This window comes from Rhizomucor pusillus, assembly GCF_041956525.1.
Source record: "Rhizomucor pusillus strain CBS 183.67 unplaced genomic scaffold VTP01scaffold_3, whole genome shotgun sequence".
Classification (NCBI taxonomy): domain Eukaryota; kingdom Fungi; phylum Mucoromycota; class Mucoromycetes; order Mucorales; family Lichtheimiaceae; genus Rhizomucor; species Rhizomucor pusillus.
This window is the reverse complement of record NW_027192145.1, coordinates 1,651,874-1,665,982: the sequence shown is the minus strand read 5'-3', so window position 1 is coordinate 1,665,982 and position 14,109 is coordinate 1,651,874. Positions and strand designations below refer to the sequence as shown.

The 14,109-nt window shown below is 47.7% G+C and overlaps 5 protein-coding genes across 5 annotated transcripts; 2 read left to right on the top strand and 3 right to left on the bottom strand.

The window, feature by feature from the left end:
- Positions 1-77: 77 nt before the first annotated feature.
- Positions 78-2,300, top strand: VTP01DRAFT_6877 (uncharacterized protein; the record flags this gene model as incomplete). The annotated part of the gene is made up of 8 exons (XM_069385826.1): positions 78-97; positions 155-321; positions 411-949; positions 1,008-1,197; positions 1,253-1,447; positions 1,511-1,941; positions 2,006-2,106; positions 2,171-2,300. The coding sequence occupies 8 exons, from the start codon at positions 78-80 to the stop codon at positions 2,298-2,300; spliced, it is 1,773 nt and encodes a 590-aa protein (XP_069243250.1).
- An 850-nt stretch (positions 2,301-3,150) lies between these two features.
- On the top strand, positions 3,151-4,898 carry VTP01DRAFT_6876 (uncharacterized protein; the record flags this gene model as incomplete). The annotated part of the gene is made up of 3 exons (XM_069385825.1): positions 3,151-3,447; positions 3,520-4,290; positions 4,680-4,898. 3 exons carry the CDS (start codon positions 3,151-3,153, stop codon positions 4,896-4,898), a joined length of 1,287 nt encoding a protein of 428 aa, XP_069243249.1.
- A 552-nt stretch (positions 4,899-5,450) lies between these two features.
- VTP01DRAFT_6875 (uncharacterized protein) lies at positions 5,451-8,321 on the bottom strand (the record flags this gene model as incomplete). Its single annotated transcript, XM_069385824.1, has 8 exons — positions 5,451-6,249; positions 6,311-6,452; positions 6,516-6,764; positions 6,820-6,932; positions 6,994-7,306; positions 7,385-7,719; positions 7,780-8,188; positions 8,243-8,321. 8 exons carry the CDS (start codon positions 8,319-8,321, stop codon positions 5,451-5,453), a joined length of 2,439 nt encoding a protein of 812 aa, XP_069243248.1.
- A 486-nt stretch (positions 8,322-8,807) lies between these two features.
- VTP01DRAFT_6874 (uncharacterized protein) lies at positions 8,808-11,361 on the bottom strand (the record flags this gene model as incomplete). Its single annotated transcript, XM_069385823.1, has 7 exons — positions 8,808-9,468; positions 9,528-9,604; positions 9,666-9,744; positions 9,823-10,796; positions 10,852-11,068; positions 11,141-11,276; positions 11,343-11,361. 7 exons carry the CDS (start codon positions 11,359-11,361, stop codon positions 8,808-8,810), a joined length of 2,163 nt encoding a protein of 720 aa, XP_069243247.1.
- Positions 11,362-13,094: 1,733 nt separating this feature from the next.
- VTP01DRAFT_6873 (uncharacterized protein) lies at positions 13,095-13,556 on the bottom strand (the record flags this gene model as incomplete). Its single annotated transcript, XM_069385822.1, has 1 exon — positions 13,095-13,556. The coding sequence occupies one exon, from the start codon at positions 13,554-13,556 to the stop codon at positions 13,095-13,097; it is 462 nt and encodes a 153-aa protein (XP_069243246.1).
- Between the last annotated feature and the right edge of the window lie 553 nt (positions 13,557-14,109).

The following is a 14,109-nucleotide window of genomic DNA, read 5'->3' as shown; positions in this document are numbered from 1 at the left end:
CTTAAAAATATAATCCAATGCTTGCTTCGCGTTATCCGACCGACGGAACGCGCGCTACTTAATTGATCGCTTGTATAATGGCGTTACCAGTAAAAATGTTAGCGTGGCAGACCCTACTGTTCCCTTCCCCTTCAGCTATTTAACAACCTCGCAGCTTAGTGACGGGTTCGGTCAACGGTCAGTTTAGGCAAGTGTTTGACAAGATCAAGACGATTCACGAAAAATACGGCCCTTTCGATGTGCTGTTATGCGTTGGTGACTTTTTCGGACAAGATCTGATGGACAGCCAACTGCAAGATTTACTGAGCGATCGTATTGACAGTAAGTTGATCTAGTGTTAGCAGCAGCAGCAGCAGGCGCCTACTTGTAATGGATTTATTGATATGCGCGCGTGTGCAACATTGCTCTAGTTCCTGCTATGACGTACTTCCTCAATGGCAAGCACCCTATTCCGAGCATAGCAGCATCGAAAATCAAAAACACTGACGGCGAAGTATGCGGCAACCTTTACTATTTGGGAAAGAGAGGAACATTGACGACTGCCAGTGGATTGAAAATCGCCTTCTTGTCCGGTTCTTGCAACAACGATGCTGAGGATGATAAGAGCTCGGACCATCGTTACACTCAGGACGATGTTAAAGCATTAAAGAATACACCTATGCCTGTGTCTGTGCCGCCCGGTGTCGATATCCTGCTCACGTACGACTGGCCAAAAAATGTCGAGAAGGGCTCCAAATCCAATATCACGCCAAATGCTACGTCAGAGCAGATAGCAGAAGTCGCCGCAGCGCTGAAACCAAGATACCATTTTGCAGCATCTGAAGGTATCTTTTTCGAGCGAGAACCGTACAAGAATGTCACTGGATTCGGACCACCCAACGAGCGACCCGCGGAGCACGCCAGCCGATTTATTGGCATTGGCCGAGCGTTGAATGATGAAAAGCAAAGAGTGAGCATACAGCCACAGGCAGAGATGGTATAGACTACTAACGTATGCTCACTGTCAGTGGTTTTATGCTTTTAGCTTGGAACCTCTCTCCAAAGTTTCACATGCCACATTGACAAGTCTCCCTGCAAACACTACGGAGTGCCCGTACACCCAGCCCAGCATCGCTGCAGGTCAGAAACGATCGTATGAAACATCAGACAGCGGCAACTTCTTTTGGGGTGGCACGCAATCGCAGAGTAAACGCCAAGGTACATGCTAGAGTTAAGTGAACTGAATGTATCGACGCTGACTCTTTATATATAGCCACGGAAGGGGGATGCCGACGATGTGGCGAGCCAACACACAGTGTAGACGAATGCCCTGTCCGAGCGCCTAGACTACCAAGAGGCTATGTATGTCGAATTTGCGGCGAACCGGGCCATCATATACGCGAGTGCCCTCAAAAGCCCGCCATCCGTCCGCCGCAACAGAGATCAGCGCCACGCGAGACTGATAACTGTAAGTCTTTTCTGGCGGGCTTGAATGACGTCAAATTTTGGTGCTAACTTAATTGCGAAACAGTGCAAGCATGCTGGTTCTGCCTGGCGAATCCCAAACTGGAAAAGCATTTTATTGTATCCATCGGCACCGAGATATACGCGACGTTGGCGAAAGGTCCGCTGACGACCAGGGAAACAGGGTCGCCTATTCCCGGAGGCGGGCATATGATTCTGGTGCCAATAACGCACTATCCGACATTTGGCAAGATACCTGACGAGCTTCGAGCCAACATCGTAGCTGAAGCTGAAAAGTATCAGTCAGCGCTGCGACGCATGTACAACGCATACGGGCAAGAGCTAGTATCATTTCAAATATCGCGTGAATCAGCGAGAGGCATGTCTCACGCGCATATCCAAATATTACCTATTCCAAAAGATAAAGTTTCTGCATTGGCGGAGACGATACGAGAGGAAGCGAAAAAGGAAAACATGATCATGCTAGATCAGGCTCCTGTAAGTGAATGGTCATGGGGTCCAAGCAGCCGATCGATGGCACGTAACCATACTTGTAATGTAGGAGGACCCGAATATCAGCTTTTTCAGAATGGATTTGCCTGACGGACAGACATTCGTGCATGTGTTGGAACCTACTGAGCGATTCAATCTCCAGTTTGGCCGGTAATTGATGATAGGGATGATGAATGGTTTGTTATGCGACGTTAATGCAAGAGATTATTTGCAGCGCTGTGGTGGCGAAGGTGCTTGGACATCCGGAACGAGAAGACTGGAAAATGTGCACGCAGACAGAGGAGGAAGAACGAAATGATGCCAATGAATTCAAGGCTGCATTCAAGACGTACGATTTTAATTAATAATTCTTACGATATATCCCATGCTAGACAGATTTGTAGCTTATCGCATATAAAATCACTTGGTCGAGCCCGCTTTATCAAGAGAAACTGTTAATTACGTCTGAGCATAACACTGACAATGAGGTTATCGCGGTTCCCGAGAATCCACGTCCGTATCAATTGGGATCTTTGGGACCCTTGTTTTGGCTGCCAGGTCGGTTCCTGAAAATTTCTGGGCAACTTTTATTATCGCGCACGCAAGCAGTAAGAGCAAACGGAATACAGCACAATGATGGCCTTCTTGTTCTCCGAATATATTGCGACAAGAAAACTTTTTATTATATTAGCCAAACCTTACAAAGAAAGACCAAACTTTACGCGCGTGCTGGAGCGAGCGTGAAATCATTGGGGGAGTCTAAAAAATATATCTGTGTTTAATCAATACGATCGCATGCAATCTAATGCTTAAATCGTATTTGGCACTAAAGATATCCGCTCGTCCCCTCCATACTTTTTTTCTCCGTCCCGCGATGACCGCTTTGGTGTTCAAGAAAAACTTTGCAATTGAAGATGGTATTTGGCAGCGGCAGTAGGCAATCGGTATATATTTCCTTGTATGGATTATTTTATGAGATTTGTGTCCACATTGAAGCCGTGAAATCTGTCAAACGTAGCAACAACGGGAGCCGAGCCGATGCGGTTCCCAAATAGGGGAGGCGTCATGTCGTCATGGGCCCGCGCCAAATTGATATCCCGAATCCCAAAAACGTGAAAGAGATCAAAGGTGATCTGGCTCGCTGGCGGCCAGTGGGTATCATGTATATATAAGAGGGACAGACAAGCGCGGTTTAACGTCCCATCATCAATCATCATGTCTCAATCCGAAACTACCACCCCTGCCACCACCGAAATTTTGGTAAACAACGAACCCGTCAACCCTCCCGTCCAAGAGGAACAGATCTCCCGAGACCTTGCTATGGAATTCGCCCAGCGCATGAGCACTGCTGGCAGTGGCGCCAACACTCCTACCTCCAAGGCTCCCCAGGTCTCGCCTTCGGTCGCAAAGGATTGGGCCTTGCTGCGTGATCCTGTCTTCCACAACGAGCGTTTGGAAGCTATCCGCCAAAAGAAGGGCTACATTATCGACATGGATGGTGTCATTTATCACGCAAGTATACATGGATCCATTGCAATGTAATTGCTTGCCCATTTGCTAACAATTTCTTGTTCAAATTTACAGGGTACTAAGCTTTTGCCTGGCGCAAAGGAACTCGTCGATTTCCTTCACAAGAACAACAAAAAGTTCCTTTTCCTGACCAACAATTCTGCTCCCACTCCCCGAGAACTGCAACAGAAGCTCGGCCGTTTGGGCATCGATGTCACCGAGGACCACTTTTTCACTGCTGGCCAGGCCACCGCCGAGTTTTTGAAATCACAGATGCCCGAAGGCGGTACTTGCTACGTCATTGGCGAGCCTGGTCTTGCCTATGCATTGTACGAGAAAGGTTTCTTCATGAACGACCACAACCCCGATTACGTTGTCCTCGGCGAAGGTTCGTCCTACAACTACGAGCGCTTGACCAAGGCTGTCCAGCTCGTCGGCCAGGGCGCTAAGCTTATCGCTACCAACTTGGATGTCGAGAACTTGGACTCCAAGGGCAACAAGATCCCCTCCTGCGGTGCTTTCGCTGCCTGCGTTGAAGTTATCACTAAGACCAAGGCATTCTTCTGCGGCAAGCCCTCTGCTCTTATCATGCGTTACGCTCAACGCACCCTCGGCCTCAGCCGCAGCGAAACCTGCATCATTGGCGACCGCATGGACACCGACGTTGCTGCTGGTATCAGCTCTGAAATCGACCCCGTCCTCGTGCTCTCCGGTGTCACTGCCATGGAGGACCTCGCCCAGTTTGCTTACCGCCCTTATGTTATCCTCGGTGGTGTCTATGAAATCCCCAACGACGACGAAAAGCACAACATTACCGAAAGCGAGATGGAAGATGCTGCTAGAAGAGTAAGTCGGGAAAATCAATTTATATCAGGAATTGATTGCTCACACAAGCAATTGAATAGGCATCCTTCTTGTAAAGTTCTTCATGTAGATGATGCATCCTGCTGTCATACACTGTATCATATATCATCATCATCCTCCTTCTCATTAGCACAAGTCTCAAAATTCCTCATCCTCTTACTTGTCCCTTTTTATGCTTTTTACCAGTAAAAGCTTTTGTTGTTAGTTCTTTATTTCCAAGCCTATCCATGCAAAACTGGACGTTACATTTTTATTATTGTTATTTGAGAACAAAGTTCACTGGTTGATCGTGATGGGAATGGTTTACAAACTCAAGAGATGCGGTTTTTACAAAAAATGAAAAAGTCGAGATATAATTGTAGCTATGCTAGGCAACGCTGCCCGCCCAGTCGGTCGCAGCAGACTTTGCGTCCGTTGTTTTCAATCAGGACGACGCACCGTGCACCCGTTGGATCGCTTTGGTCAAGTTCGCAGCAGTTATCAGGAAGCGTGTTGGTATTTTGTTGAGCATGCACGAGCAAATCGATCAAAAAAATGGCTGCGAGGAGGATGCTAGCAAGCACATTGATCTTGAGGAGGAGAAGCATTGATATCTTTGAAAAAAAAAAGGAAAGGAAGAAAGGTCACGCAAATTTCAACGACCCCACCTATCTCTACATGCTCAAATGTTGTGAATTAGTAGGCAGCAGGACGTCCCTTAGCATCAGTTATGCATAAATTGAATATTTCTTGCCTCTCCATCATGCCAAAAGTATGTGCGCTTTACACTTTTATAGAAAATGGAGCCAGCTGGTCGCCGCCATAACGACAGAGATCAATGCTCTGTTTGACCTACGATCAGGTACAGTATCTTGCGTGGATATACTATGAATTCCGTTATTGTGGAACTCCTGGGATCTAACGCATGCCTCCAGGATGATGCATCTCCTTCAATTCCCAAAAGACATGCATTTATCTATTCATGGGCAAATAGACACTTCGGAGTCGGTTCTATAATCCAAGGAACGCTTTCAAAAAAGAAAAGGCACAATATGAGCTGGGATACATATATGTCCAATCTACAAGGATCGTTAGCAGTGTGATTTGAGAGCTTGTGGCAAAACTGTTGAGTTATTGTACAATCAATTGTATACAGATGGTATCTATGAAGGAGACTGCTGGGCGCGTACAGTGTGTGCGGGTGGTGCAGGAGGTGGCGGCGTGGGTGACGAGGATGGTGGTTGCGGCGGAGGTGGAGGAGGACCATTGTACGGTGTTGGATCCACCCAGCCGGATGTAGCCTGTTGGTAGCTTGGCGGCGGCATTGCAGGATGGCGCGACAATCTATTAGCAGCTCTGTGCGGCGGCGGCGGTGGAGGTGCAGGAACAATCGCAGGTCCAGCACGCATGGGCTGAAGCTTTCGCCTGCGCGCAATGTATCCTTGCCAGCAGCAACATCCACGGAAGAAGCACCAACATACCAGCAGGATCAGGATGATAGCAAGGACAACGCCCACGGGGATAGCGATTGCCTTGTTGTTCTGAAGCCAAATGAGCGCGCGGTGAGCAGCGCTACCGTAATCGCAATCGCCGTTGGAGCAGACGCCCCCGAGGCCGCAAGGCGTGCCGTCAAGAAAATGGCCCGTGAAAACGATGCATGACGATGTGTTGGATGCTGAGCACACAATGTTGCAGCTCGATCCGAGGGCCGAGCACGCGCCCGTTATAGAAAGACCAGATCCACGGTCAATGCATTGCTGGTCACGCGACGTGCATTGACCACTTGCGCATTGGAGTCCGTCGTTTCCGCACGAAGTGCCGTCTTCCACATGTTGATCTTCAGGGCAGTCGCCCGAGGTACCCGTGCACATTTCTGCAACGTCGCACTCGTTTTCTGCTGGACGACAAGTGTACGTCGATGGCTGCAGCTGGCAATTGTTGCAACATAGATCCGTGGCATCGCTGCATATCAATCATGAACGTTTAATGATGTACTAAATAAAAGCGTTTAATTGTCGCTTACTCGCACACAGCACCGTTGATGAATTTGCAAGTGCTTGCATCGCAGCAGGTACTGTTTTTGCCTCCCGGATCGCAATCCTCGCCGTCTTCTTTAATACCGTTGCCACACATTTGCAGAGTTTGAATAGTTCTGGAGCCGGGAGCTAGTACAACAATAAAATAAGCAACTTTTTTTCGTTGATACACATGTTGCAGAACCACTTTACATTCGAGGCATGTTCCCAGAGTAGGGTATAATCCACAAATGGTGGTTATCGAGCACGGACTGAACGAGTTGCTGGAAACGTTGTTGGTTGGGTTCATGATGTATGTGCCACTTGCATCGCACGTTGTGTCGCTAAGTGGGCAGCAAGAACAGGATGAGCCGCTGCATGGACAGGTATCTGACGTGCAGTCATGGATGGCACCGAATCCATGCCCAATCTCGTGAGCAACCACCTTCCATTCATCCCGGACTGTAGATTTTTTTACATTTAGAGGTTGCCCATCATATTCTGATCGAGTACTTACTGATAGACGATACACCGGTGCCAGATACATATTGGGTCACGCCATTCGAGGTCTGCGACGAGACATCCGAGTTGCACAGCTGCCTCAACCACGCAATTCCTACCTCTAATCCGCTAACCCACAGAGTCAGATTTACAAAGAGAAAACTAGACATTCTCACTGCTGTTGCGATACCTTGAGCAAGCTGTCATGAGATGATACAACGCAGCACCGTCGTCACTGTAGTAAGAGCGCCACAAGCTGAAATCGCTGAGCCGTTCGCTTATTGTGTAGGAAGACGAGCATGCTCTATTCCATGAAATGGACGTATCGTCCGAGCACTCCTCTGGCATGATGGTAATGTTGATTAATCCAAGCCGAATGTTGAAGGTATCCTCGTAGACGGCCGACGCGCTGTTCCAGTCATTGATGATCTGGTACCGTGCCTCTTCGATGGAGCCGTAATACTTTGTGTACGTACAGTCTGCTGCCGCCACCATATATGCAACTAGAAAGGAGGTAAATGATCGTGGTTAATCAGATATATACAAAGGATGATGCGATTACTACTTTTCCCAATACTTGCTCATGGTCGACGAGGGGCAGCCTGTGGTATCGCGCTTTACCATCCCGGGAAACGCATTGACACGTTGCTGCTGCGGGGCTGAAAAAATCCCCCACCATTCCTCCTGCTGCTTTGGTACTCGGTCAAACACCACTCCATCATCTATGCTAGGTTGCACAACAGGAAGCGTCAACGTGTCAGAGTCGCGATAGATAACCATGGCGGCAGCGCTGTCATCCGCCAGTTCCGCATCGTCGTCGCGCTTTGCGAGCTTGTAGTTCCTGAGTGTCTTAATGTGATACATGTCGCCACGAGCTTGGAACGCTCCCTCAAATATGGGGTATGCAAGCTCGGATCTATGTGCGTATTAGTCACGGGATGTAAAAAATTGCTACATTGGGATAATATATATTTACCCAGTGAGGTCCTGGCGCACGATTATGCGAGCCCAGCCAAGAACACCTTTCTCCTTGTTTTTGTCACCGGCTGCTGCGCTACCATGCTCCCACTGTCGTTTGGCATGGGCAGACTCTGAGAGAACGTGGCCTCGGTAGATTCGAAACGACTCGGGACGCAGATCGCTGTTTACTGGGTGGAAGAGGTCCAGGTTTGGCTCGAGATGCAGGTGGAATGTCTGGTTGTATGCGTTGAGCTGCAACCGTACGAGGTCGTCGTGCTCGAGTGAGCTCGGTCGTGAAGGTACAATGCTCGGGTTCCGCGAAAGATCCCGCTTTGCATAAAATTTGTCAGGGCGAGGGGCAATTTCGAATTGGATACTCTGCAGCTTCTCCACACGCAACAATCGACGATTATCGTAACTGCGGCCTTCAATGGGCTTAGCAGCAATTCTTCATCCATCGATTCTATTTGCTTTTTTACCTAGGACGCCGCTGCTGTTAGCGATGGCAATTAAAAGTACAATGGCATGGTAGCAAAAAGCAAGTCTTGCTCCTCCCATTGAACAATGGTACAGCGAGCAGCAGAAAGAAGCTCGTTGCCACGAGGTTTTTGAAGACGGTTTGCCAAGCACGTTGTGCGTGTGTGTGCGCGCGCGGCTTTTAAAACAAGAGAAAGGCCGGCGGGACAGAAACAAAGGAATAATAATAAAACGGACAATGAGAAGAGAAGAACGTTCCTTTTCCGGTTTCCCAGGATTCATACATACATAGTTCTTCAATTGGTTTTTCTTATATTATATTTTTTTATTTGATTTTTTTCTGTTTTGAAACTACAGTATACAGTTATATTATATATACGACTTATATCATAAAGTGGAATTGTGTATTTTCGTTTCCCGGGTTGAAGCCAATTGCCAAGCAATGTTGTGTGACACCTGACAGGATACATGGAAACATGGAAATTCTGACTTGTTCATCCAATGATAATCTATGTACAAGAAAGGTATAAGGTACGCGTAAAAGCTGCCTTGAAATGGGAATGCTTTCTAGGCAGTGTTCATGACCGTCGTTGCTGCTGCTGCTGCTGCCGCTGCTGTTGGTGCGTTGGATGGCGGCGGCGGTGGTGGTGTTGATGGAGCGGCGGGCAATTTGGTCTTGTGAGACGCTGCTGCTGTGGGTGCTGGTGGAGACATGCGGGCCGATGTCGGCGGAGAGTGCATCCCAGACATGATGACTGATGGAGACGGCAGCAGAGGTAAGGACGGGCTGGTGGAAGAAGAAGGATCTGATACTACAGACGATGAGGTGTCACTTTGATGGCAGTAATCGTTCTGTTTCCGTTGTTGTTGTTGTTGCCCCTGCTCGTGCTTCAAGGTACCGCCGCCGCTGCCGTTGCTGCCTAAGGCGCTGTTGTTGCCGTGGTGATGAATGTTCTGCAAATAAGCATGTGTCATGTATCGACTGCTAGTGAGGCCATAGTTGACGCCGCCGAAGAGCGAACTCGGCAGCATCGGGTCGGTTCTTCGTCTGTTCCTTCCAGGCTTATTGAATCGTGCTGGCTCAAAGTTTTGCCATATGTACTGTGTACACTTGTCAGCATTTGGCAAGTCCTGGATCATCTTGGCAATGGTGTTTTTCCTTAATCCAAAGAAGTCCGGGCCCACGGGATTATGCCCGTATTCCTGGTTGCGGATGGCAAATGCACGTCTATTAGGTTGAAATGGTATAAGTCTATCTCTCCGTCTGTCTGATGATGATCATTTTACCTCACGACGATTGTCCAGACTGTGGTGGGGGTGGGCCCTGAATAAGTGACAGGACAATCATCGGCTGTAACTTCAAACTATGTATAAAGTAATCAATGTCAGTTGGGTTTGCAATTTCCGGTTGCAGGGTCCTCTTACTTTGGGTTCGATCCCGTTATCCAGAATGCGACATGTGTACTGCGTATCACTCTTAGGGTCTACCATACTGCGATACCATCTATAGATAAAGATGTTGTGCATTAATAAGCTGGCCATGTGACATTAGGAGTTTGCGCTGCTGAATGTTTACACATACTTGCGCACAGTGTAGTTCACGGGGTAGATGTATCTCTGATTGTGATAGTGCGGACGGTCGTAGACAACCGTGCCAAGATTGACCACTGTCCAGGAGTCGATCTCGACAGGGAGGATGTAGTTTCCGTGTTCATCGCGGTCCACTTCGTAATACGACCGCACAGCAGCAGATGTTTGCGAGGCAGCAGGTAGCGCGGGGCGCTTAATATCTGCTGCTGCAGACGCAGTGGCGGCCTTTTTGCGCTTTTTAAGACTAGGTGTGTAAATGACAGGAATGTAGCTGCTTTGATGCTGCTGTGGCGTAGGAGCCTCAGATGACGAAATTGCAGCAGCTGCTGAATGGTCATCTATACTTTTAAACGCTCCTGCTGTACGCGTAGGCGTAAATGCCGATCGTCGCTCTGTTGTGGTGGTTGCAGCAGCAACATCGTATCTCGAGTATTGGTCATAGTAGTATGTAGAATGCTGATATGCATAATCTCCTCGTGGATCAGAGTAGCTGTATCCATCCGTCATCCTGCGGCGACGTCCCAAACGATCACTTTCCTCGTGACCCTGGTGATATTGGATAGACCGGAAAGATGCTGGAGGAGGAGGAGGAGAGACACGGTACCTATAGTCACTGGTATCCAGTGTAGGCCGAGGCAGGAGTGGTTCGGGTCGACAGATTTGTGTGGTGGCAGCGCCGGCAGCACCGATAGAGCTAGGAGGAGGTAGCAGCTGGCGATGGTGTTTTTGCGTGGACTGAAAAGGAGATGACGATTCTTGTTCTTCTGCTGCTGCTTGGGATGTAATTATATCATGTGACGAGGTGTTCCACGCCGATGCAGAACGTTGTTGCTGCTGCAGGACAGCATTGATGCCACAGCTGCATGACTGAGTTTGTGGCGGTGAAGATGATGGTGTACTTTTGAAACAGTCAAAGTTCTGCTCCTTAAGGGCGCTATAGAACTTGTCCTTGGCCCACTTTAGAGTCTACATCTACACGTGAGCTTACACATACATATTCGAGGACAAGATGAAGTCTTACAGGTTGCAACTCTAGATAGATCTCGACTTTATCTGTGGCTGCGATCTTGCCTTGTACCTTCACATCTTGATTATTCTTTGCCTCAAGGATCCATGATAGCAGCCCATGACCTTCCCAGACAAGGGGGCTTTTTTTTTGATTCGTTAGACTGCTGCAAGTCTCCCGAAAGTTTGCAGTGTATACTGATAGGTCGTGTTCCTGGCAAATAATGTCAGGGCTAAAAACAGAAGAGCAGCAGCTGGGGATCAGCGAGATCATACGATAAAAGAAATAGAATATGCTGTAATACCTTGACGAGCAGATTGTCCACAGACATTTTCGCAGCGATACGGGCATGATTGTACCATCGCGATCACTGGTATCTGATACAGAAAATGCTGCCATCCGCGTGGTTATGGAGCCTCGTATAGTGTAGTACACTTTGACTGGATCGAAATTGATACTGTTTGAGCGCTCATGTTATGGATGGACTACCTGTCATGCTTCTTCACCTTGTAGTTCTTTTGACATGATGATGTTTAGAGTTTCGGAAGCGGATGCAAACCAAGAGGAAAAGGGGAAAAGAAGAAAAAAAGAAAAGGCCGAAGAAAAAGAAATTAAAAAAAAAAGACAAGTTTGATGCGCCTCTTTTCCTGTGCGTGGTGCGTGCTACATGTGTATATGTGAGTGGAGTGAGCGAGTGAGTGAGTGTGTGTACGATGTGAGCCTCTGCCTTTTCCTAAACTGCACCCCCTATCATGCTCCGAAGAAAAAAGCTCGGGCCAAACTTGACAAACCAAGATAGTTTGCCACATATTACAGTACATCCCCCAACCCATTGTCTTGACCATTCCCCCCATTATCCCTTCCTTGGGACGTCCATATTTTCTTTCATATGCATACGTAAGCCCTTTTCGTTGGGGCGTCGATCTCTTTGCATACCAGGTTGACATTGAGACTTTCACACGACCACACTTGATGCATGAACAATCCCTGTAAAAAGAAGAAACGTCCTTTTTGCGGCCACATTGCCATGGGGACACTGACTGGCTAGGTAAAATCACAATGATTACTGCTACTAAATGGGCCAAGGTCCCCGAGGCTGCTGAAACCCCATTGAAAGCCGTTCGTCGTCCAGTCTCCGATGGACTGTACCGGATTAGGCAATCCCAAATGCTTTTCAATGTGAGATGCCCTCAATGTTGTACAACGTATCCGATGATGAAAGACGAGCCCGAACGGATGCAAAACTCACCACAACTGGTGATGCATGCAAACCAGACGGCGACGAAAAAAGCTAATTGACTTATCTCTATTTGATCTACGTTGCTGCTATCAGCATATTTATTTTAGCTTGTAAGCCCTGTAGCAGAAATTGCGCGCGCGCACATACACGCACGCACACACACACACACACACTCAAGTTTAACATAGCACATGATAATAAACTGACGGGCTTAAGGGAGACAAGAATGATTACATTCCGACAAGTAACATATCTCAGTTGTTGATTTAATAAAAGGCCCTTGGACGATCCAATGACATGCAGCAAGGCAAATGGGACGTTGGCGGAGAAGGCAGATCGACTGTGCCATTTACCACAACTGTGCCGTAATCTGAAATATCCCAAAATGGTAAAGATTTCTTCAACATTTCCGCGCATCGGGGGGCAACTGGCCATTTGAGCAGCAGCGGCCCACTGTTGGAAGAAGAAAAAAAACTCTAACTTTATCTGACTGAGCACCAGCAGCAGCAGTGATGATGATGGCCGCATATAAGCTGAGATAACGGCAAGAGGAATACAAATCATTCTTCCCGCGCAGCAACAACACCTGTCTGAAATTCGGGATGATGATGGATTAGCTTGGATAACAGGAAGGTTCTGGGTGCTGGTGCTGGTAATTTCATTCCTGACATTCCACGTCGCAGGTCATCACCTGCCACTGCTGCTGCAACAAACATTTACCTTTTCGCTGTCATACATGCATGTTTACACTGAAAACGTTTGAAACACGAAAAAATACATATATATTTACTACAACCCGAATGTAGCATATGTAGAGTTTGGTCTGCGCCGTGTTTATGTCGCACGAGCTAAACAATACCATGTTATTACGAGTTGGATGAAAGCAATCCAAACAGACAAGCAGATCGCTTCATTGCTGCATGGGAAGCCGTGGCGAATCCAACCAAGCTTCCCGGTCGTGGCATCAAAAATGATGCTGTCGAATTAACGTCGTCGAGTAGTGTCTTGTGACTCGACTTCAGATCCACCGTCGGTTCGGCGCAGCAGCTATCCGCTCATATATCTTTGCTCCGTGATATTGACACCAGGCGATTGGAGAGTGTTTAAAAAGTTCGTCGATGATCAGGAGGTCTGCACCCACCCCCCGAAGTTGAAGCATTTTCACCGATGGTTGATCTGGGTTCCAGCTAGGAATTTCCGTCTTCTCCAAGATTTCATCATAAAGAACATTATCGGTTTCTTTGAAGACGTTAGCAATATGTTCGGATGTCAGATCAATTTGCATGGATGAGCTTGATAGCCCAGAAGCAACCCGCCATATCAACTTGTCAAGCCCTCCAAGGACAAACGTTGAGAAACTGGAGGCCGTTGTAAAGCGATTTGCTTCGGACAGACAGATAGTGATTGTGCTCTTGGCACAGACTAATCGTCTTGCTGATGAAGGAGAAGAGATCTTGCTTGACAGAGCAGTCATGCGCATTAATGACAAGGTTAAAAAAAGAGCGGGAAAAGGGCGTGATGTAGAGATTTAAAGCGCTTATGAATGGGGACAATGAAAACAATAATACAAAGATCTCTCCATTAAATGTACTCGAACAAAAGATGGGTGAGATATGAAGATACGATCCTGCTTTTATCGTTGTCGTATTTGCATGAATGGATCTCTTACGAACACTTTCGATTTGAAGACATGTCTTTATTTGTGCTGTAAATCAGATTCCTACATTAGCCCAAATTCACATTGAGCATACATTTCATATTTATTGTGGGTTGCCGTTGACCCAATTTCAGTCATTCTGGCTCAATACTGCAAAAAAAACCCTGCATTGTTGCCCGAGTCAACCGGGCGTTCAGCTAAGGCGCCACCGTTTGTAAACAAAGATGCATGACGACGAGGCCGTCGAAAATCCATCTTACGCCCACGACATTGTCGTTTGTGACATTAAGAGTACATACTTACATTTGATGAACTCTCCCCCCCCCACCGCCCTCCGCGGAAAGCCGTCCGGAATTCTATCTATGATCTTCTGCTC